Source organism: Vespa mandarinia, chromosome 9 (genome assembly GCF_050613455.1).
Source record: "Vespa mandarinia isolate Hongniang chromosome 9, ASM5061345v1, whole genome shotgun sequence".
NCBI classification, from domain to species: Eukaryota; Metazoa; Arthropoda; class Insecta; order Hymenoptera; family Vespidae; genus Vespa; species Vespa mandarinia.
In genome coordinates, this window is record NC_140818.1 from 3,930,286 (window position 1) to 3,955,948 (window position 25,663).

A 25,663-nucleotide genomic window follows, 5' to 3' on the forward strand; every position below is an offset into this window, starting at 1 on the left:
TTTCTTTCTATTTCTTTCTCTGCTTTTTCTTCTTTTCAATTCTTACCTACCTCGTCCGGGTAATCCGGAGTTTTCTGGCTCCCATCACGTTGTCAAACAACGCACGGAAGTCGACGTGACGAGTTAGTCCAATTAAAGGCATTCCTATTTAATTTCGTTAGATTTTTATAATCCTACTCACGTGCATTACCTTTTCCAGGAAATATTATATAAAGGGGTGGGGATGGGAGAGTTTATAAGAGGGAGTTTATAATTTATTAATCGATGATGAGACATCGATAATGCTATAGTTTCGAAAGAAATTTTTTAATAGTAATTGTAGGAAGACTTATTTGGATTACAATAATAATAATAATAATAATAATTATTATTATTTTTTGTTTTTTTTTTTTTTCCTTTTTTATAAAACCTGTTCGTTCGCGCGCGCGTGTGTGTGTAGGCGTGCATTTAACATACATAAACATTAAAGTCTAAAGGCTATCGCGAGCACGTTCTCCTAGATTAGTTAGAAAAGTTCAGTTCAAATTAAAGATAGTTAGATAAAGGTATGTGAGTGTAGACATATCGACTTTCTAGTATACCATGAACTTTCATCCATTCTCGTTACTTTCCATCGATCATTTTCACTCATAGTTATTTAAATTCATGCCTTGAATGTCAACGCCGTCCGTCCTATGATCCGATTACGATCGAATTAGATAAATTTTCAATGAGAATTAGATTTCTATACGATTGTAACAACAAATGGATATGTTCGGTCTTAATTGGAGATTTTATTTTTTTCATTTAGAATTTATTTATTTATTTGCATATTTATATATGTGGAAAGAGCACGAAGAAGAAGTTAAAGGATAAGAAAAAAAGGATACAGAATTGTTTTAAGAAAAAGATTAAAAGTCATCTTATTCTAAGATCGAAGATAGAACGGCTGCGATAGCACCTTCCTCTCGTTAATTTAACAAGAATGGTCTCACGATTAAGGACGGGAGCCAAAAATTGAATGGCTGGTAATATACCAGGATGAGTCAAGTTACTTGAATCGTTGAAAACTCCGAAAAGGAACTCTTACCTTATGTTAGTAGAATCTAAGATGCCGTGAATGCCTCCCGTCGTCATCATAACTTGTGATATATATAGGGTGAACCTCGTATAACGTGATTACCTTTTGTATATATCAAAATTAAAGGAAAAAACTCGTTACGAGAAATAGAACGTAGAAAAGAGGAAAATATAATACTTCGATCACAATCTGTTTTTTTTTTTTTTCTTTTTTCTTCTTGGAAGAGAGAGAGGGAGGAAATTATTGTCTGAAAGAATCTCACGACAAACGAAAATTGTCAGGCATCAAATATTTTCAATCGATCGGATTAAATCGAATACTTCTAACCAAGAAAAAGAAAAAGAAAAAAAGAAAAGAAAAGGAGATCTAAAATTATTTTTAAATCGAATTATTTCTTTCTGAGAATTATTTTTGAATAAAAAACTTTATTTTTATATAAATAAAATACAATATGTCGAATTTCAATTGATTCCTCTATCGCACGTACATTACGAAAATTTTCATTTTGCCTATTGAAATCATTAAAATCAAAGATCATTAAAGAAAATTTAGATAATAGGATATAAAGAAATAAAGAAATTTCTGATTTTAAGCGATCGATCATTTAAATATCAATTGAAATGTATTGATTAGATTTCAATATTCTATTATTTTTCGCAATTCAATTTACGATAAGTTTTATTCATTTGATATATTTGAAATTTGTTTACACCCTATATACTACGTACGTACATACGCACATTATTTCGCCGACGAGCTAGACAACCCCCCCCACTCTAACGCTGGTCGTTACAGGTGAGGCCCAACTCCCACTACCTCACCGGACCCCGACTATTTCTTCTTTTTTCACCTCCTTCTCCTCGTCCTTCTCGTCCGCGTCTTCCACCTCCTCTTCCTTCTCCTCCTCTTCCTTCTCCTCCTCCACCTCGTCCTCCTCCTTCTCTTCCTCTTTCTCCCAGACGGCGAAGCACAACGAAGAAGCCGAAGAACTCGCGTCCTCGCGAGTCTCAGAAGTCAACGGCGAACCGTGAAATCCACGTCCGCTCCGCTCGCGTATATATTCTTTCATTTTTCTCTTTCTCACTATTTCCTTTTGTAATGTGTCTCTTAATCCATTTCTTTCCTTTTCCCTCTCTATCTTTTTCTCTCTCTTTATTATTTATATATCGGAGTGAAACGAGAAAGAACGTTATTTAGTTACGACATTTAGATATTACTTTCGTTTTCGAGAAAAACGTGCGAGGATCTTCGTCGATCGATGGTGAGTTCAAGGCCCAAGGATATCATCCAAAGTGAGTGCATCGAACTCAAAGGCGTCGGATTCTACCACGGCTACACTTTCTTTTCATTCTCGACTTAAAGAATCGTGATACTTTTTTTTTTTTTTTTGTTTTTTTTTTCATTCGATATTTCATTTGTGAATAACGACCGACCGATCGACCGATCGACCGACCGACCGACCGACCGACCGACCGATCGATCGATTTCTCATTCGTTCGTTCGTTTTATTATTCAAATAATTGATTTCGTTCGGTATTTAAATTTTATTCTCAACCCGTTAGAGATTCAGATATTTGTTCTACGTTTTATAGATACGACGTTTCAAAGAAATTAGTTTCATTTCGAGGAATATAATAACAGTGCCAAGAGTGTTGTAAGGTTTTGTATTATTTTTAACTTTTTCGAAATTAAAATTGATTTAAGTATAACGTTTCTTTCTTCTTTCGTTTTTTTTTTCGTTTTTTTTTTTTTTTTTTTTTTTTATAAAAATACAATTGATATCTTTCGTCGTATGGATAATCGATTTCTCTCTTATTTCTCATACTCTTACGATTTATTTTCATAAAATAAACAAATGTCTCGATATACACGCTGTTTTTATTCTCATGCAAAGATAGTATTATATCTAAAGAAAAAGAAAGGAAAAAAAGAGAGAGAGAGAGAAAGAGTGAGAGAGTGAGTGGGAGAAAGAAAGAGAAGGATACTTTCTACAATAGAATTAATTCTTTTTGAAATTGATCCTTTACATAATTTAGTAATATAATAATTCTTAAACGAAATAATTATCGATTAATATGTTTTTCATAATCGATTCGCGATAGGATATATAGAAAAAAAAACAAAAAAAGAGAATAACATAATGGTAAATTCTAGAAGGTGGAAAACCGATACTGTGTATACAAGGAACAACTTCTTCACGCATCGCTTACGACCCTTTTTCTTCAACGAAAAGACTTTAACTTTGTGTAAGTACGTGCATATGTAACACAGACGGAGAAACATACACACACACCCACACACACATATGTACAGGCTATATACATACACAGAGGATAGAGACACGTATGTGCTTCCGGTTTTGTAGGAGTGCGCGTGAATTGACCGGAGTGTTAACGTTCGTGGTGCATCCGTAGAGACGCGAGGTTACCACCCTTCACCCCTCTCTACCTTCTTCCTCTCACCCCAACCCCTCCTCCAAACCTACCATCACCATCACCCATCACCATCACCATCACCATCACCTATCCCTAATACAAGTACAACCAGTCACGGATCGAGGATCATACCGCGAATATCGTGAAGCTTAATAGGAGCGAGCCATGCTGATACTTCCGGACATAAAGTTACAGGTAACTCGTTACTTGCTTACCTACCGTTAATTATTCTCCATTTCTTCTTTCCTTCACGCAAATATCTTTCTTCTTTTTCTTCTTCTTCTTCTTCTTCTTCTTCTTCTTCTTCATCTTATTCTTCTTTTCCTCTTTTTTCTTTTTTTTTTTTTTTTTTTTTTTTTTTATTTTTTTCTTCTTTTCCTCGCACGAGAGATAGACTGTGTGTTACTCCGTGCGTGGAAACGTTTGAACGTTCGAGATCGTTGCACGCCGTTTAGAAGTTGTCGATCTTGATCGTTCGAATGAAAGAAAATTAGAAACGTTTTGTATCGTGTATCGTGTATCGTGATGTGAAAAAAATATATATATATATTATATATATATATATATATATATATATATATATATATTTATATATTTAATTTTTTTTATAAAAATTTATTTTTATATTAAATATATTTATATTTAATTTATATATAAAAAATATGTGCAATTCCCGGAAGTACGATTTGAAAAAGAAAAGAGAAAGGCAACGGGAAGGATCTTTTTCTTTTCTTTCTTTTTTTTCTTTCTTTCTTTCTTCTTTTTCTTTTGTTTTTTTTTTTTTTTGGACATATTTAGGAAATATGACGAATAATGATGAGATATGAGTTTAGCCAAGTATGTTTATTAGAGTGTTATAGATTATGGATTTGTTTGATATTATTTTTGTTTTTTTTTCATATTATCATAAAATGTGACATAGAAGAATATTTTTTTTTCCTTTTTCTTTTTTCTTTCTTTTTTTATAAAAAAAAAAAAAAAAAAAAAAAAAACAGAAAAGAAGAAAAAAAAATTCCTCCTTTCTCTTATATACCCTGATAATATATGTATGTACATATACAAAAGAAAAAGTAAAATTCTATTTGTTACGAAGATCTTAGAATGATCAAATGTAAATAATTATATCATAGAAACGTAATCTCCATTATATTATCAATCAGACAATCGTAATAATATTTACAATTTTATCAGCCATTACATTTTATCGAAGATAATAAGAACAAATCGAGGAACAATTAATTAAAAGACGTGACATCGTTCGTAATAAAATTACTCGTTCGCTCTGAGATAATTCGTATTTAATGAATAAACGATCGAAGAAAAATTTATTTATTTATTTTTTTCTTTTTCTTTTCTCTTTGGCTCTTTCGAACGATAAAAAATCGTGCGAATTGAACGTTCTCTCTTTCTTACGATTCTTATGTGCAACGATATCAACGTTGGGTTTTGTTTCGTGCGAAATAATAACTCGCGTATACACACACATATATATAGATACATATATATATATATCTACGATGCGTTTCCTGTCGGACGACGTAGGTAGACTACGACGAAGTTACAGGTCGAGGTAACATCAGTATGGTGAATGAGAATACATCCAATATGGCATTCTAAAGTAGTAATGACGATTACCTGTCTATCGCTTCAGGCATACCAAACTTTGTAACATCGTATTATTCCTATGGTTCATAAACTTTCCTTATTAACATATCCACTCGTAAATGTTTATTTCAAAATGAATAACAATTATATCGAAAATTATCAAGTATATATATATATATATATATATATATATATATACTTGATATATATATTTCTTATAGATATTATCTATGTCATCTTAATAAGATGATAATATACATTTTCTTTCTTTCTTTTTTTCTTTTTTTTTTATTTTTTTCTTTTTTTTTTTTTAATACGATTATACGATCAATTAATTTTCTTCTTTTTTTTTTTTTTTTTGAAATAATATTCGCGCGAACGTAGATTTGAATTGTTAGACAATTTTTCTTTTTGCTATATATTGTATATATTATTTGTATCTTTATAAAATAGCTTGTACATGTTAATTCAGGAATAATTGTGAGTATATATCTTTTCCTCTCTCTCTCTCTCTCTCTCTCTCTCTCTGTCTCTCTTTCTTTTTCTAGGTATAAATCGTATACTTTCGTAATAAATAAATAAATGTATACTTTCGTAATAAAACGTACGTTATTTCATATATACACACTTACATATGTATATACATATGTAAATATTATATTATATTCATATGTTTCATTGAACCTCCGTGTAAACGAGTTTGCGTAGGCTCCTATCTCTTTCCCTCCCTCCCTCTTTTCCTCTCTTTCTCTCTCTCTCTCTCTCTTTCTCTCTTATTTTCTCTCTTTCTCTTTCTCATTTATCGCAAGTTTTCGCAATCGATTCTTTACGATTGAAACGACAGTGGCCCAACAGTAGCCTCGACTTCATTACATTAATTACAAATTAAATGGATATTACAGAATTAATTCATTAATAAAACATTACTGTATTAACGTCATCTCATTGAGTAAAAATCTCTTTGATTTTACATATACAACATTCCAAATGTTTTCTCTTTTTAACTTTTTGAAATACTTTAATCAACGAGAGAGCAGCCTCTACTCATATAATTCCGATTCTTCGTACTCTCGGTACTTTCACCTTTTCCCAAATTGTAGGATCACGCGAGAGAAAGAAAGATAGAGTGGGGATAATGACTCTCCTTGAACGATGCAATCAAGGTAACCACGAAAGAGAGACAGAGAGAGAGAGATTCTCCTTTCGTTCACGCGTTGGTCCACGATGATCGCGTACAAAATAAAGGGAATTCTCATAATCCAATTAGAAAGTTAAAGAATTACGAATAAATATCGTTATTTTGATTCATGATATTCTATACATGAGTTAATTTCAAATACTTATATTTAATTTATATATATATGCATCGGATATAATATAAAAAATAAAAATTATAATATATAAAAATATATATAATATAAATTATGAACATACATGTACATATCAAATGAATTGTAGTTAAATGTGATAAAACGTAGTTGAAAGCACATAAAACATTTCCTTCTCCTTTTCTTTTTCTTCTTCTTTATTTATAGATGATTCAAATCTTTTCTATCACTACATATATATATATATATATATATATATATATATATATATCTTTTGAATGTTTCGATAATTATATATAAATTATTTTTATATATATATATATGTATGTATATATATTCGAATTCATTTACACATTATATACGACTATATAACCATATTATTACGATCGTTAAAAAAAATCGTTAAGAAGATCGTTCGTTACTACGTGAATTTCCTCTTGGTGAAATTGATTTCTCGATAAAGATCATTTAATCTATATTAGTTTCATCTTTATACCTGTTTATTATATGTATACTTATATTTACGCGTATGTATATCCTCGTTCGTGTGAAAAAAAAAAAAAAAAAAAAAAGAAAAAAAAAAAAAAAAGAAAAGTATACTTTCGTCGTTCGACACACTTATCTCAGTTATTTCACTATGGGTTTCGATATAGTCGTCATAAAACTCGATTCTGTGTTAAAGATCGACTTAGGAATGTTCTTAACTTTAAAGTACACTTCGAGAATTAATAACTATCTATTATACATCGGACACGAGTCCAATTTAACAACCGTTACTCAAGCACTTGATTACGAGCAATCGAGTCGAGTTATGTCTTTCTACTCTCAAAAAAAAAAAATAAATAAATAAATAAAATAGAAAAAAAAAAAAAAGAAATAAAACAGAAAAAAAAAGAAGAGATCAAAAGAAACAGAGGGAGAGAGAGAGAGAGAGAGAGAGAGAGAAGGAAAAAGAAAAATTGTAAAATAAGTTCAATCGTCGTAACCTCTTACAATACAAAAAGGGATTGAAACATTAACCTTGATGATCAACCAAGCGTCGAAATAGTCGAACATGTCTAGACCGGATCCGGTCAGTTCGTTCAATTCGTGGAAATCCTTTTGATGAAATAATTTGTTTTCTTAGGACTGATGCGATAATCGCTGTAATTTCGTTACGAATTCTTATCGTTTCTCGTTATATATCTCTTTTCGAAATAGCTTTTTCCCTTGATCGTTTCAAACGAAAATTATACAGTGCGTTTCTATCGCACTTAATGATTATTTTCAGATTATAAAAGTTTTGAAGTTAAATTAACGATTAAACGTTACTGAATAATGAATAATTATGGTATTGTAATTTTCGATTGTAATTTAACGTGCAATTTAACAATTTGCGAACAATGATTGTTTATTAAATTTCGTTAAATAAATATACGACGATGTATTAATAATAATTTGTGTTATTATTTTATTAATATGATATAAATTATAATATTATTTTATAAATAATCATTTAAAAAATTTTTAATACTCGCTTACAATGGCAATGTATATATATATATATATATATATATATATATATATATATATATATATATATACACACACATACATACATACATACATAAGTGCATACATACATACATACATATACATTTTTCTTTTTTAAAAATTTCGTAAAAAATAAAAAAAACATGACACAGAAAAGAATTATTATTATATCTATTTGTTGTTATTCCGACGTAACCCATAATTTGATTATTTCTTTTTTTTCTTTCTTTCTTTTTAATTATTTTCCTACACTTACTTACAATGATTACGATAGATAGCAATCCGTATGTAATAAACTTCAATAAATCTCTTTCTCTTTCTCACTCTTTCTCTTTCGTATCGATAAGATGTTTCTCGTGTAGATATCTCGTCATCGGGGAAAACGAGTTTGAACGTGCGAGGAAAAGAAAAAAAAAAGAAAAAAAAAAAAGAAAAGATAAGGAAAAAGAGAAAAAAAAGAAAAGAAAAAGGAGAAAGAAAAAGCAAAAAGAAAATAAAAAGAGAAAAAAAGACATGGCGTGGCGCGAACGGAGAGAAACGTGGACGCACCCTATTTCCTGTATGTCGGACCGTCTGGTGCCTATCAGTGGCTTTCAAAGGGGATGGTGGGGGCTTTGAGAGTAGATACCGTTACTGGCCCCCTTCTCCCGTATTCCACTAAAGATGTTGTCGTCTCTTAATCTTCCTCTTCTTTCTCTTCATTTTCTTTTTATTCTTATTCTCGATGACTCTCGATGGACCGCAAGAGACCAATTCCACGTTCTCGCTCGCTCGCTCGCTCGCGAGAGAGAAAAAGAGAGAGAGGGGGAGAGAGAGAAAGAGAGATATGTGTCCTCTTCGACGGTTAAAGCGTCTTTCTCTTAGTGAATCTTTACCGTCGTCGTTATGTACGAAGGCAAACCTTTTCGAGAAGAGAGAGTAGGGAGTTACACAGGACTCAAATTTCTCCTCTTAAACGGACAATGTGTACTCGTAGTTATTACCATATATTACATTTTTATGTTTTTGTAAAATAGAAAAGATCTTCTTTTTATTGCGATATGTGTATCATCGTTCAAAAAAGAGGAAAAAAAAAATTTGACTTTTCCTTTTTCTTTTCTATTTTTAATAAGACATATCACATTATTGTTTTTTATAAGATCGCGACATTACGCGTTATTTATGTAAATGATCGAAATGGTATTAATATTAATTTATATAAATAAATAAATTTATATATTGAAATGATATCATACATATTTTTCTACCGACATATATATATATATATATATATATAATATATTAGTAAAATATTTTCAATGATTTTTACACGATATAAGTTATTTCTTTTTTTTTTTTTTTTTTTTTTTGAAAGTTTATATATAAATATATATTGATTAACAAATAAAAATGATATTACGATAATACTATTTATTAGTTTTATTAATTATTAAAAATGATATATAAATTGAGAGGAATGATAAATTTAATAAATACATTATAGCTAAATGATATATTATTTTAAATATGAAGAAATAAAATCAGGGATTGGAAAAACATTGATTGAAAGTTGATATAATAAATTATTTAAATCGATCTTTTAAAAAGAAAATATTAAACAAAACTTGTCTATAATAATTATGATGATATATATATATATGTATATATATGTATATATATGTATGTATATATAGCACATAAATTATTGCAAGTTGTTCGATTTTATCACAACGGTTTGTCAAAGCGATTTCATTGATAGCTATAAAACAGGTAAAAAATATAACTATAGTTATGTGTATGTATGTACATCATCGATGATGAAAGGTATCGATTATCTCGATTACGTGTTTCTTCCTGATTGTACGACATAATTACTTCCATCCTTCGTCCGGTAGCTTTTCATCTCATCCATACGTAACAGAATGTATTATATATAATGCATTTACATACACATATATATATATATATATATATATATATATATATGCTATGGTCCATGTAAAGTTTAACGAATAATTTAACATCAAATAAATTAGGTATTTCTTTTTTAGATACATATATAATATGTAAATTATATTGTCAATTTGATATTCACGAAGAAGCTTATACAAAGTATCGATACAATTTATTTATCTTTCTATCTTTTTTTTTTTTCTTTTTTTTCTTTTCTCGATATATTTCATATAAAATTATAAATTATATGCATGGTATTCCGTTAAATATTTTATTTAATTTTCCTAAAGAGATAGAAGCTGTTCTACTAGAAAGGTAGTAAAATGAAAATAAGTAAAAATATTCTAAAAATGTAGGCCATGAAACGTTACTTTTGAAAAAAATTAATGTTCCTTAAATTGCCAATCGAATGGAAATCCTTAATTATGCCATTGGATCATTGAACTTATTAGAAAATAATAAAATTGATAATGTTACAAAATAATGTAAAAAAAGTTATATCTAAAATTTTTAATCGCCTTTTTCGTATTATCAAATAAATTCAAGATGATTTCAATCGAAGTAATACTTGTCACTTTTTAATTCCTTAAATCAATAGATACATTTCCATGGTAACCTAATGCAATATAGTATGAAATATATAAAAAGAAAAAACTTTTTTTTTTTTTTTAAACTTTCCTTGCAATATTAGGAAACAATTGATTTTCATAATGCATCACGGCGGAAGGAAGTAATTTTCAATAATACTTTTTATTACGCGAGATTACGTGATTGCAAATTCGATTCGTGTTTGAAAAAAATTTCGAAGAGATATAAAAAGAAAAGGGGAATTGAATTTTCATGGTCAACAAAAGTGTCGATGATGTAAGAAAAATAGCATACTTTAAAGAAGATTCAAGGAACGATATGACAATGCAAGAAAGTAGATAAAAAAAGACGATTGCATCGTTTAAGAGAAAGAAAGAGATCGAATTGATTGGTGGTGTCTGAGTTCTAAAGAATGTTTGAGCCTCATTCTCCCTCTCTCTCTCTCTCTTTCTCTCTCTCTCTCTTTCTCTAGAATAGTCATATTCAACCTGCGAGCCGCGAGCCGTATAAAGCCGGCCAACCTTTCATGTGCCGCTCGAAACACTCATTACCAGATTCTAACCTTGATGACGTATTGACGATAACGTGTAGTAATTACAATAATAATTCATCGTAAAATAATCAAAAATGTATGTTTGAAAATCAATAATCGTAATAATATTTTAAAATAAACTATTGGATACGTATAAGTTTTGTGTCTTATATCTTATTCGATCGATGCAAAAGTTTGTTCAACTTTTTGTAAAAAAAAAAAATTGAAGAAAAATTTTATACACTAAAGAATAAGTAAATCAAAATAATAATAATAATAATAATAATAATAAAAAGTAAATAAAATGTTTCCCGTCAATTTTTATATTAAAAGTCGATAGTACCTTTGCACCTTGCAATTGCAATTACATTATTGTATTACATATGTATATATATATATAATTTAGTATGTTTTTAGATTCCGCGTAAAGTGAAGAAATGGAAAAAAGAAACAAATAAAAAAAATAATAAAAATCTTGAGTATGGTTGTTGTGGATGATATAATTAAAGGGACGATCGATGTCGAATGAGTTCATTCGAAGGTACGTCGCGTCGTCTCGTTGACGGCTCACGACATTCGAAACGAGAAAGAATCGGTCTTATCCTCCCCACCATATTGTCTCCAGAGTTTCTCTCCTTTCACCGAGTGTCGGTTCGGTCCATGGGTCCCATACATCGGCCACGTCTCGGCAGTTGTTAAAACGGTGCAACGGTAGACGGACTCGAGAGAGAAAGATCGTGCGACACATATTCGAAATATTATAAGATCAAATCGGGCGTTACTTCGTTCTAGAGAGAGAGAAAAAAAAAAAAAAAAAAGAGAAGAAATTTAATTAGCATTTTTCAATCGAACGAAGTTTCAAAGTTCGTCAACCCTTTTAAAATTCCGTCGTGGTTTTATTTTCTCTTTTTTTTGTTTTTTTTCTTCTTTTTTTTTTACTCTCGTCAAATAATATAACGTCAAAGAGAAAAGTGTGAAATTATAATAAGGTGGATCTGAAAGTTCTCGTACTTCTGACATTGACAGTGATTCTCTTTCTTTCTTTTTTTTTTTTTTTTTTTTTATTTATTTTATTTTATTTTATTATCTTGACTGAATTGAGTTTCGAATTTACTTGAAATTCTTTAGAGACACTCTTGACATCCTTTTCCTATAATATGTAAAGGTTGTTGTATATATATTGTATATATATATATATATATATATAGGGTGTTTTAAAATTGATGAAGTAATGCTCGATTAAGTAAGCAAGAAAGTGTTGATAAATATAATATATCACATGGTAAATAGGATCACAACAATTTTTAAATAATAATATCGTAATAATAATGCAAAAAGATTTTCTTTCTTTTTGCGAGGATATTTTTGTTAAGTACAATTATTTTAACGCGATATAAATAATCTGAAACTGTTGTAAAAAAAAAAATAGACGACAAAAAAGAAAAGAAAAAAAAAACCAATAAATTATCAACACTATTTTCCTTATTTTATCGAGTATTACATATATTCGGATCTTGGAGTTTTATTTTTAGGACATCCTATATATCCATCGATGATTATGAAAGTAGCAATAGTATCTATAGACGTGGTTGAATTTATTCTTTTTTTTTTTTTTTTATAAATAATCAAAACGATATAAAATATAATACACGGTTGATCTATTTTTCTCAAACATTTTTTTCTTCTGTATTTTTAGGCCGATTTGTAATCATTTGTTTTCTTTTCTTTTCTTCGTTTTCCTTTCTTTTTTCGATTTTTTTTTTTTTTTTTTTTTTTATATAACACGGATGATAAATAAAAGCTTTAAAAGTTTGGACTTCGACAAATAATAATAATAATAATAAAAAAAAAAAAAAATAAAAAAAAAAAGAACAAGGAATTTATATATACCTTCCTTTCTATTATAATTAATGAGTTCACGGAGTCGGAGGTACGGTACGGATCGCGCTTTCGTGTCCTTGAGAATAGTAGTAGCATTGCACAATTCGCCAACTAAGAGATACAAAGTGAAAGAAATCCGAACTCGAAAATGGCTTTACGAGTTGTAATAACGTGCCTCTTGGAATAATCAAGGAGCTTCCGTGGATCGATAAAAACAGTTATTCGTGCTAACTATCCTGTTTCTCTTTGTGTGGAAAAACGAATTAAGAATACATTGGAGGGAAGGAAAGGGAAGGGAGAGCAGGGAGGGGGGGTGAGTGCGGAGTGGGGAAAGGGGTGAAGGAACACGTAGACAAGTTTAATCTTTTAAGAAATTAAATCGGTTTCGTATCGCGTTTTGCTTCGTGTATCGCCGATAGCGTTTTAATTTCTTTTACTCTAATGAAACCCGTAATCTCGGTAATTAATGACTGGACATTTTTAAATGTCACTTCGTACATATAACGAGGATATTATACTTCGGGAAATGAAACTTTACGAAATTTTATAATCTCAAGTATTTGGGTCAAAGGCGACGTCTACGTAACCCTTTTTTCTATTTTTTTTTTTTCTTTTCTTCTTTTTCTTCTTTTTCACTTTCGCGTCATATAGAAAAGAACAAAAAAAAACGGAACGTAAACATTAGTAATAATCACTACTTCTCTTTCTCACTTCTCGTTCTCTCCTCTCACTCCAAAAAAAAAAAAAAAAAAAAAAAGAAAAGAGATAAATAAAATCAAAATCAAATTTCGCGGGTAAATATATTATCATGACCGATCGGTAACGTAGAGAACGTTATTAATGGCTTGATCTCGCCGGGGAAATAATTCGCAATAAAAATAAAATGATTTAACATAGAAAAATCGTTTGGAAGATTAAAATCCCGTTAAAAAAAAAAATATATATATATATATATACACGTACATACGATACGATCGTTCATAAGGTCGATCGTATTACTTTTCCCGATGTTTAATTAAATTGAAATAAATTATATTTATGAGACAAAAGGTATGAGAAACGATGATCGTCACGGTAAAGAGCCAACCTCAATCTTTTTCATTGTTAACGAGATTACGAGCGCGTGCTCGTGAATACGTACCTACCAATCATTATTATTCAATTTTAACGGCAATCGTACACGATATAGTTCTCTCATTTGAGGCTTCCGCAAGTTGTTATAACGAAACAGTTAGACCGTTCGTAGCTTCGGTTAGAGAACGAAGAAGAGGAGTAGTAGTAATGGCTTTAGGTGCGTGTTACGGTAGATTTAACGTCTGATTGTAACCGATTCTTCTTTTACTATCTTAAAACGAACCGTTTAAAACGAGATATTCGACCGACTTTAGAAAAAAAAAAAACAAAACAAAAAAAAAATAAATAAAATATATATAAATCGTTTATAGCTTTGATCAAGTTATGCATTTTTCCATTACTGCATATTTCGATATACGATTTATGAGATTTATTGGAAAAATACTGGGGATCCATATATCAATATTTTTAAGCCAATCAAGTCGGTTTTGATCGTTTGATCTGTGCAAAGATGAAACGAACGGGTTTGAGATTCGTGCGATTCACGCGATTCGTTATCGCGGAGCTTACGGTATCGAGTCTCGTTACGCTTCGAATGCGTGCTCGTTCCCCAAAAATCCTTCGATCTGAGTATTACATTTCTAGATTTATTTTTTTCTTTTTCTTAATTTTTTTTTCTTTTTCATTCTCTCTCTTCCTTTTTTCTGTTTTTTCTTTACATAAGAGAAATATTTTTATGTAGATACGTAATCATCGAAGAGCGTCGTTTATTATAGAAACTCGTGAAATATTTTCAATCGAAAGGATTATTATTAAAAAATCATTAGTTCAATCGTTCGAGGTATAATTTTATTTATTTATGGAAACGTAATTATATCGTTTATGTAACGATAAGAGAGATTATTTACAATTCTTCGTTTTGTTTTGTTTTGTTTTTTTTTTCTTTTTCTTTTTATACTCTAAATCGAAGGATACGATAGACTTTATTTAATTGTCATGAAGGGAACTTTATGTAGTTACGTTCGGATATTTTTTTCAAAACTTTACTTCCGATTAAAAATATCATTCAGGGAAATTTGCATAATCGATTTCATTTCATTTCATTTCGAAACTGTGCGTACACGGAAGAAAACAGTGTATCGAGTGAGAATGAGCGAATAAAGAAGGATGCTCGTACTACAGTATTACTATTACCTACTATTATATTACTACTAATACTACTACTACTACTACTACTACTACTACCACTATCACTACGATATCGCGTTGCTAGATCATATTGGCAATAGTTTAATCAGACTGGAACGAAATTATGGTAACGAAGTCGCGCTTCTACGAGCAACTACCGTGCATATTATGTGGAAGTGTAAAAAAAAAAAAGAAAAGAAAAAAAAAAGAAAAAGAAATAGAAAAAAAAAAAACACGAAAAGGCATTCGTCCTCCATACGTAATAGTTTAGCTTCATGCCGCGAAGAAAGGAATATTATTTCTTTTAATGGAGAAACGAATATTACCTTCTAAGTAATAACTCGTTTGCTACTCGTAGATTTGCTACTCTTCTTCGTTATTGTTTTCAACATGTGTTTATTTTTTCTTTTCCTTTTTTTTTTTTTCTGCAAAACTTTCGACCATAATTAGTCGAATAATTTCTTTACAAAGTTATTCATAATACAATGTATCTACATATAGATATATGTCAAATGATATGGCACATTAAGATTAGCGAATTATTTCCGTTCTACTTTCGACGTTGAAAATATTTATTATCCAAAAAAAAAAAAAAAAAAAAAAAAAGAAAAGAAAAAGAAAAAAAAAGAGAGAACAGTTTCCTTCACAGACATCGTTGATTTCGTGCTCCTACGATGATCGTATTAGAATATTAATCGAACAGCTGGAAAAATTTTTTTGCGAGGGAAGAAAAAAAAAAGAAAAGAAAAAGAAAAAAAGAAATCGATCGAAAACAAGAAATCCTTTTTCTAATAATAATAATTAAATAATTATCGTTGGATCGTTTGGAATTTTGAATGTGGCGGAAAAACATTTACTTTTTTTGAACGAATAAAAAAAGAAAAAAGAAAAAAGAACTGATCGAGTTTCGTGTTTTATTGACAATTTATTTTGACTAGTGTTATCGTCTTTTTTTTTTTTTAAATATTTATAACGAATCGATTCGTTTTTAATTAAAAAAAAAAAAAATAAAATAAAAAAAAAAAAAAAACGTGATTGAGTAGTACGTTTTAAAATTGATCATTTGGACAAGTTTCGATATACTTGATTTCTCCGAAAATGAAAGTTTCGAAAGGAAAGAGAATCATAATGGTAACTTCATTTAACAAATTCGAACGTTAAGTAAATTCGATCGAAACGGGTAATGCAAATGACACGCATTCGTTCGGCCCAACCCTGATCGATCGCGCGAGACTTTTACGCTCCTTTTCCTGTTCCCAGCGGATTTGAAAGGGCACACGGGCAAGTCACTTCAAAAGAGCAATTTACATTCGAATCTACGCGTAATTTATAATCTAGATGTTATGAAATAAAGATCTTTGTTTGAATGATTTTTCAAAAGAATCATAAGGTATTCTTTATTTCTTTTTTTCTTTTTGACAAATTAATCCGTTCAAAAAATTTTCTATTTTTCTTATATAAATATATGCCTATATTTGTTTATATAAATATATACCTATATTTGTTTATATTGTTTCGATCAAATAATATGTAATTATAATCAAATTTTGTTTATGATTTTTTATTTAATGAACTACAAATGTGTTATATATAATATATATATATATATTTTTTTTTATTTTTTTTATTTTTTGTATTTTTTTTTTTCTTTTTATTTTATACACATTATTTCACCAAACATATATATTTATGTTTATATATATATATATATATTTTTTTTTTTTTCTTTCTTCTATTTTATCGTTCCTCAATTCGATATATCTTATCAACTTATTACTTGTTAAATCGTTACTAAAAATTTGCTATTTTGCTTGAATGAATTTGAGATATATATATATATTTTTTTTTCTTTTTTGTAATAAATTTTCAACGAACAAACGTAGATGCGTATATTAACGTATATACATTATATTTAATGTACGTTGAAAGAGAATAACTTAGTCCGAGAAATTATTTGTCCGGTAAAGAATTTTCAGATTCACTCGAGTCGACTACAAGAAAGATTTATTACGATTTGTAGAGAGAAACGTCCTGTCATTCGGGAAAACGGTCTCTCAAAGCGTACCGTTCGTCGTTCGCCATCGATGAAACGACGATATATTTTGACTATTAAATGCGAATGAAATTGCACGAAGAAAAAAGAAAAAAAAAAAAGAAAGACGAAGAAGTTCGATGACGCGTACTTCGCGATAACATGCTCAAGTGGGTACACTATTCACCGTTACCGAAAAATCATACAACCGTGACGTCGCCGTTGAAGAAGGACGAAAAGGATAGATCTACGAATGAACGGGAAAATGAAAAGGTTTATTCAAGTCTATTATCACGTTCGACGAAATCACAAACGACGGAAGAAAATGAAATATTGGAATGCACTGTGAAATATTTGGGGGTAAGAAATTAATCAAAAAAAAAAAAAAAAAAAAAAAAAAAAATGACATTTTAGCTGCTTTTGTTCTTTTTGAATTGTTTCTAAATGCAAAGAGATACAATAACGAAATGTATTTCATTACTGACAAATAGACACCGTGTAATTGTCTGTTATATTAATTAATAAGAAAAAGGGAAATATAAAAGGACGCGGTAAAGAAAGTATGATACTTTTTTTTTATTATTATCATATAATTGTCATAAATATGACGAGATATAGTATATATAATTATTTTAAATATTATGAGAGAAAATGAAATATTGAAGAACAATGTGAGATTAGATCTGTGGGATATAATCTGTGGGATATAAAATATTGTTATTAAAAAGAGATAAGAACGGCTTGACGAAAAGAAACAATATTGATACTTTTATTTATTTCTGTTTTTTTTTTCTTTTTTTTTTTTTTTTCTTATTATTTTACGAATCACCACGGATTGTTATTGAGATACTAAGTGAGTGACGAGCGACGATAAATAAATGTGATTGATTTTAATAATAAATCGTATAATTTTTTTAGGATAAAAGATAAACAAAATATAAAAAAAAAAGAAAAGAAGAAAAAATAGATTAGAATAAATAAAATTAACGATAAAACGTCAACTCGGAAAACGAGCTCCCGATCGTGTCGTATAACGGCATAATCGAATAAATGGCGGCAAATTGTAGTCGAGACACAATGACACGATGTGGCAATTCATAGAAAACAATCTAATCAGAGAAGCTTGGTGCACGTATAAAACTGGGCGTAAGCCAAACGTCACGTTACTGCACATCCTCTTGCATCATACTTGAATTCCAATATATACATAAAGCTTCTTCTTTCTAAGCAAAATGCGTTTGAAAGAGCGTACGTACGACGTTTTATAAAACGAACGGACCTTACAACGAAACTTCGTTTAGTTCGTCTGATTGAATTATTTTTTTTTTTTTTTTTTTTATTGTTAACTTACTTAATTTTATTCATCAATTTTTTTTCTTACTATCGAGGTATCTTAAAAATGACAATTTTATGCAAAATTATTCCACGTTACTGCGAAAGAAAATGTATAATCACACTTGGCACGATTTATATTAGGTGTACCAGAAAGTACTCTGGTTTCTGTGCATGTCGATATTTGATTGTAATTAAAAATAAAAACTTGTTAAAAATTTATTCGTTTGAATTTAATTTAAGAAAGCGACATTACTTTCTATTACCACCTAATATTTCGTATAAACGTTTCGATCTTTCATCTGTTTTCTTTTTTCTTGTTTTTTTTTGTTTCTTTTTTTTTTTTTTTTTTTTTTTTAGATATTTTTAGGAAACATTCATTATATTATCTATTAAATAAATATTTATGCTGGAAATAATAAATGTTGAAGTTATCTTATTAAGGCTATCATTTTCGGAACTTTTTATGGAATTTAATGAAAAACTAAATAGTTGCACATATTTTACATTGTGCGTTAAACATTAAAAAAAAATATATATATATATACACATACATATGTTATAATTTTATAATTATATGCACATTTTTTGTATAAAATATTTTTAATTTTATTCATTGTCAATTTTGCAGGGGTCTGATCCGAGGGTCGCGACTTGTAGAGGAAAGTTGCAGAATAAACGTAGCAAATTGAATCAGGAGATAAACAAGGAGCTTCGATTGCGCGCAGGCGCAGAAAATCTTTTCAGGTTGGTCAATGATATCGAAGAAATTAATCGATTCAAATCTTTATGGGTTATAATTTGTATGATTAAATTTAAAGAGTACGATTTTTTAAAACCAATACGTTTTATAGAGCTACGACGAACAGAAAACTCAAGGAGACCGTAGCTTTGGAATTGAGCTTCGTTAATTCGAACTTGCAGCTGTTGAAAGAACAGTTGGCGGAACTGAATAGCTCGGTGGAACTCTATCAGAATGTCGACGGGTTAGTTTTTCCATCTAATTCCAATATCTTTTTCAAATTCTCTTTTTAACTCATTTAAGAAATTTTTAATTCCTTTTTACACGTTTGTGATATCGTTCGTATACGCTAAAGTATTATTTTCTTTTTCTCTTTTTTTTATTTTTTCATTTTTTTTTTTTTTACAGAGAGGATCCTGTAATGCCAATGATACCTTTGGGTTTAAAGGAAACCAAGGATATAGATTTTCGTGATCCATTCAAAGTGAGTATTTAACTTAAGGATTAATTTAACGAAACAATTAATATAATTATTAATCATCGTAGAATTTCTTCATTATTCGAGCGGAGGGACCTCAGGATTATCGATAAAATCATCGGGCATGGCTTTCTCCTTGATTTGATCAACCGTTAACTTTCTATCAACTTTCTTTCTTGAATTTTCAAATATCTTAGAAAAATCAAGTTCTGAGTCAATTCTTGATGGCCCAATCTCAAGAAATTCTCTCGTAGACGTGAACATTTGATTTTTTATGCTGATCACAGCATTATCCTTTCTCGTAGGATTTTCATTTTTCGTATTCCTTGAGGTAATCGAGGTTCCATGTAACATCATTGATGGATGTAAACGAGGCATCGTTATGACCAAACTACCGGTTGTTACGTTCCGTTTCGCGCTGCTCTTATCGACGAGAATCTCGCAGGGTAGAGTTAGTTGCAAAATTTTACCCTTTATCGTCACTCTCACGTACGTTGGTTGAATGTCGACGTCTATGTAAGACGTGTCGAGGTACCTGTAATTTTATTCAACAGAGATTTTCTTGTAACATTTATTTTCTATAGATTCTTTTTTTTTTCTTTTTTTTTCTTTTTTTTTCAAATACAATCGCAGAAAGTTTTTCTTACGTTTTCAATATAGAAATATAAAGAAACGAGTGAAAGTGATGATTATTTTACTAACTTTTCTAAATATATATATATATTAAATTTTTTGAATTTTTATATTTCATATAATATTATAAATGTATGCATGTCCTCTAAACAGTTTTGACTTAAAATTTATAGAAAAAAAAGACCAAAAAAAAATGAAGTTAAGTGGATCCATAAATAATTTTGTTTCAATTTCAAACCGAAGAAAATTTTCAAAGTTTTAAAATTTGACAAACAATCGATACGTACGACGAAAAGAATTTAATCTTTTTTTTTTTTTTTTTCGTAATCGACCATTTGGTATGAACTTATATCTTGTAATATATATTCATGACCATTGGAAAAAAGTTTCTTTGATAATACATTTTTACCTGTAAACACCAACGTCCAAGATCACGTTATCCTGATCGTCTTCGTCATTCAATGTAAACGGAACCTTCGGATGATTCATGTTGTAAGGTTTACCACTTGGACTGAACAATTTTGGCACGTATTTTTGTTTTTTTCTTTCATCCGAAATCCCATGTTTCTTCTCTTCTGCTTTTAACGTATGTTCAGCGATCGCAATGCGATCTTCCGGCGTGTGATAACTCTTTTGTTTCCAAAATCTTTCATTTTCCGCGTCCTCGTCTTCCTTCGATAATAGATTTGACATTTTGTCAAGAAAAATAAAAAGAAATAAAAAAAAAAAAAAAAAAAGAACGAATAAATAAATACGACAAAACTTATACTTACTTCTATTATCTCCGTGATCTTTAATTCTTCTTTCTCGCGATATCGTTTTATCTGAGCCTCTCTTATCTTTTTATAATTATCATAACCTCTGATAACGTCTCCCTTTGCTTGTGCGTATACTTGCAAAGACTTTATTCGTTCGGATCTTAAAATTTTAATCATATCGAGTTCTTTAAGCTGTGGCAATGTTGAAATCACATATTCCCTGTATCCCTCGTAATCCGTACAAGGATTTCCCGTCAGTATCAATTGTTCCAAATTCTCGTTATATCTGGGACACCGTAAAGATTTCGTCTTTTTTCAATATTCCTAAATTATTCCAATCGATTTTAACCAATTATAACGTTCTCATTATTATTCAATATCGTCGTTCTTATTTCAAATATATTAAAATATAATTTACCTTAAAGTTTTGACGCTTCTCAAATCTCCGATAAAATTTATTGTAAGATCCAGTTTCTTCAAACTTTCGAGACCCTGTAAATTCTCGATAACTTCGATATTGTTCAATGCAAGATTCAAATATTCCAATTTCTTCAACATATTGAGATTTTCAATCTTTGGTATGATGTTGTATTGAAGAAGTAAGATCTTTAAGTTTCTACAGAGTTTGTCTAAAAGTTCGATCTTATCTATGTTCTCCTGATGCAACGATATTTCTTCCAAAGTTGATATCTCACCCTCGTTATGCTCTGAACGTTTACGTATCAAATCAACAGTGATTCGTACCATTTTTTTTTCTTTTCCCTTAGAAAATCTCTATTTTTTCTTTTTTTCTGATAGTTCTCTAAAAGAATTTACAATTTCGATAAACGTTGATGAAACACTACTGTTGTCGCACTTTCTTTCGGTTGCCACGTAAATATCGATTTAATAAACCATTCGTATAACTGATTGGCTAAGTATATTCCTTGAAAGTATTTCAAATTACTCAATTAGATTTCGTCTCTCTTGAAAATTTATTCGTTCATGTTGAACCGAGGATAAAAAAAAAAAAAGGAAGATTTTTGTTCGTCAAAAATAATTGTCTATAAAAAAAAGAAAAAAAAAAAAGATAAAAATAAAAATAAAAAAAATAAATGAATGGATTCGTTAATGATATGAATATATTCATGTTTTAGGATTTTATCCTAGAGCACTATAGCGAAGATGGGGAGAATTATGAAGAAGCTATTGCCGAACTTATGGAGACAAGACAGGTAAGAAAAAAATTCTGTTTGAATCTATCACACGTGCTATATAAGAAAAAAAATATATATATGTATATATAATGTCTATATATAGGATGTATCGTATAGTATAGAAAATTTACTTAACAGGTAGATTAAGAATATAAAAAAAAAAAAAAAAAGGAAAAAGAAAAAAGAATGATGAAAGAAGTCTATGCAAATTCTCTACTGGTTATATTCATTTGTTCTTTTTATCATCAAATATGTACGATAATAACTTCCTTATCTCTAAAGAAAATTCTCAATCTGATTACGTTGCAGTAATAATCGTTATAATTTAGTTAATTATAATTATATACTTTAATAACCCGACGATCTTCGATGATTATATATTTCCTTGATAATATAGTAATAATTACAATTTTTATAGATATAATTGCAATATAATTATGATGCAGTTATAAAAACATTTATATATGTATATATAGATACGGTATATACGGTTTTATACGTATTATTTCTTTAAGTATTAAACATGCAAAGAAAAACAAAAAAAAAACAAAAAAAAAAAAAAAAAAAAGAAAAAAAAGAAAAAGAAAATTGTTTTGGACGAATATAATGTCAAGAGACGATACGTCGTATGTGTTAATTATTTGACTTTGCGATGACCTTGGATAGTATTGTGAAAGTCACATTTACATTTTTAAATGGGATTCTATATGTCCTTGTAACTGATATTGAAACTCGAACCTACACATGTATTTTGCATAAGCGATTGTTGAATTATTAAGCTTCAAATTTGGCGAGTAGCTGGCATTAAAAAATCTTTTTATAATACTTAAAAAAATAATTGCGTGCATAAATATGCATATAAATCTGTATATATTTATGCAATAGTTGTGAAATATTTTTTCCTTTTAAAAAAGGTAACAAACATCGTGAAAATTTATTGAACTTCTTCAATACTTCAAACAATTATATTATTTTAATAATATTAGTTTAAATGTAACAATTATTAGAATGAAAATGATTATAAATTAAAAACATATGTAATGGAATACGTGTTTCTTTTTTTTTACTTCAACTCTTTAACTCTATATTATTTTAATTTTATATTATCTCTTTTTTTTTTTTTTTCTTTTCTTTTCTTTTCTTTTTAAGGCAACAAGAACACCGACAAGAGACGCAGCAGGTATAGCCCTGCTTTTGCGTTATTATAATCAGCTTTATTTCATCGAAAGACGCTTTTTTCCACCTGACAGAAGTCTTGGAATACATTTTGAGTGGTTCGATTCTTTGACTGGCGTACCAAGTCGTCAACGCACTGTTGCATTTGAAAAGGCATCGATTTTGTTCAATGCTGGTGCACTTTACACACAGTTGGCCGCTAAACAAGACAGACACTCTACTCGTGGCTTAGATCAAGCAGTCGATGCTTTTCTTAGAGCCGCTGGAACATTTCGATATATTCATGAAAATTTTACCAATGCACCGAGCATGGATCTTGGACCTGACATGCTTGAAATGCTCGTCCAATTAATGCTGGTATATTTATTATACGATCTTATAGCATGCATAATCTTATTGCATACCCGACGTGCCTAGTAAAATTTCTTTAACTATGATAAAAAATTGATCGAAGTAAATTTAATAGAATTTTATAGATAATTCATATATCATTAGGCGAATAGTATAGTTCAAAATTTCAAACCGATCATTTGAAAATTTTCCGAATGCCGAATATTTTATTACAAATGCATTTATTTTCGAAATTGATTAATCGATTTTATAGATATATTACATTCGAATTATTTGTGAAATGTAAAGGACATCTTCTTTAAAATCTCGAAATATAAATTGGAATTAATTTATTGTAAAAATTATTCTAGTTGAAAATTAACGATATCGTTGAATCGATTTCATTGAAATTTTACGATATACTTTTCTAAAATACGAAGATATTTTGCTGATCGTCAGTATTCATGATATATAAATATATATATTTATTTATTTATTTATTTATTCGAATCTTTTATTTCAGGCACAAGCGAGAGAATGTCTGTTCGAAAAGTTGGAACTACAATCGAGAGAAGGAAGAACTATCGACATTTCCTTGGACTTAGCTCAAGAAGCTGCACAAGTAAATTGTTTTTTGTTTCTTTTTTTTTCCCACGATAATTTTAATAAATCTATAAGTAATCAATAATTTATTTATCATCCTATTGAATCGCATTAAAGGTTGCCGCTGTTTATAACGACGTTCACGCCCTGATATCTCGGGAACCAGTTCGTGATTATGTCCCAGAAACTTGGATCTCTTTGATATTGGTTAAACGCGAGCATCATTTAGCACTCGCTCACAAACATTTAGCTGCTGGTTTGCTTGATAGACCGATCGCTGAATTTCGAGTAGAAACGAAACTAACATTGGAACATATTCAAAAGAGCGATGGGAAAACGCAATTGGAAGTGACCGTGCCTAGAGATGACAACGAAAGAAAACTTTTAGGTATATCGATTATGGTTTATTACTTTTTTTTTTTTTTTCTAAGAAAAATCGTCCTATTAATATTTAATTGTTTAAAATCTTTCTACCAATTAGTAATATTATCAAATATTAATAATATTATGAATAAATATTATTAAATGCTCGTTAAGTTGACAATTTTTTTTTTTATTTTTTTCTCCCATAAATTTTTATATCTTTATTATTTAGAGAATTTTGCGATATTTGTTATTCTCGATCAGTGTTTTGATTTGATTATCATCAATAATATCAATTTTGCATTTTTTTTTATAATAAAACAAACATAAAATTTTGAAAATACGGTTTATTGTCTTCGATAAAAATTCTTAACGAGATACGAAATTTAAATGGTTCACTAAATTAAAAGAAAAAAAATGTATGTATATATATATATATATATATATAAAATTTATAAAGACTTAATCATATAGTTCGTTTCAATATATGAACAAAACTAATACATTTTATAAATATAAATAAATTTAATATTAATTAATTAACTAATACGTTATAAATGTAATGATACGTTTTGATAAGTATACGATATTAAATTTTGTTTCTTTTTTTTTTCTCCCTTTAATAACTTATTTTTTTTTTTTTTATTTTTTACGAACACAGGAAAAGCACATTTAAGGGAAGCTCTGGTTTTGCACGAGGAAAGCCAACGGCTACAAAGAATGTGCAGAGAATTGAAAGGCAAACAGGCGCTGGCGAAGGTCTTGAAAAAAGGACACGAAGCCACGCTCGATATGTATAATAAAATTGGCGACGAAGATGATTTTCGGGAATTATTAGATCCCCCGGATATCATCGGTAAGTAT

General features: G+C 29.2%; 2 protein-coding genes across 7 annotated transcripts in view; one reads left to right on the plus strand and one right to left on the minus strand.

The window, feature by feature from the left end:
* Positions 1–25,663, plus strand: part of Rhp (GTP-Rho-binding protein rhophilin) — a 48,623-nt gene that overhangs the window by 20,769 nt on the left and 2,191 nt on the right. For 2 of the 6 annotated variants that reach the window (XM_035870167.2, XM_085659404.1), the window contains 8 exons: positions 19,152–19,267; positions 19,375–19,506; positions 19,671–19,746; positions 22,268–22,345; positions 23,477–23,860; positions 24,357–24,455; positions 24,554–24,824; positions 25,461–25,655. In XM_035870167.2, the coding sequence (XP_035726060.1) occupies positions 19,152–19,267; positions 19,375–19,506; positions 19,671–19,746; positions 22,268–22,345; positions 23,477–23,860; positions 24,357–24,455; positions 24,554–24,824; positions 25,461–25,655 (1,351 nt within the window). Of the gene's footprint in view, positions 1–2,073; positions 2,353–3,214; positions 3,307–3,425; positions 3,691–11,717; positions 12,003–17,138; positions 17,549–19,151; positions 19,268–19,374; positions 19,507–19,670; positions 19,747–22,267; positions 22,346–23,476; positions 23,861–24,356; positions 24,456–24,553; positions 24,825–25,460; positions 25,656–25,663 lie in introns of those variants that run through there. The other 4 variants (XM_035870173.2, XM_085659403.1, XM_035870166.2 and 1 more) reach the window with 4 other exon arrangements.
* tilB (touch insensitive larva B) lies at positions 19,501–21,893 on the minus strand. The gene is made up of 4 exons (XM_035870176.2): positions 21,550–21,893; positions 21,147–21,417; positions 20,783–21,045; positions 19,501–20,275 (listed from the first exon to the last, which is right to left on the minus strand). Exons 1-4 carry the CDS (start codon positions 21,876–21,878, stop codon positions 19,819–19,821), a joined length of 1,320 nt encoding a protein of 439 aa, XP_035726069.1. The 5' UTR covers positions 21,879–21,893; the 3' UTR covers positions 19,501–19,818.

What these genes read in the sequence shown, in the direction of transcription:
- tilB (XM_035870176.2), bottom strand. Translation starts at nt 21,878, where the DNA reads ATGGTACGAATCACTGTTGATTTGATACGTAAACGTTCAGAGCATAAC. An exon ending in AGAAGCGTCAAAACTTTAAG is followed by an intron (nt 21,418 to 21,549) that starts GTAAATTATATT and finishes ACGGTGTCCCAG; the next exon opens with ATATAACGAGAATTTGGAAC. An exon ending in AGATCACGGAGATAATAGAA is followed by an intron (nt 21,046 to 21,146) that starts GTAAGTATAAGT and finishes CTATTATCGAAG; the next exon opens with GAAGACGAGGACGCGGAAAA.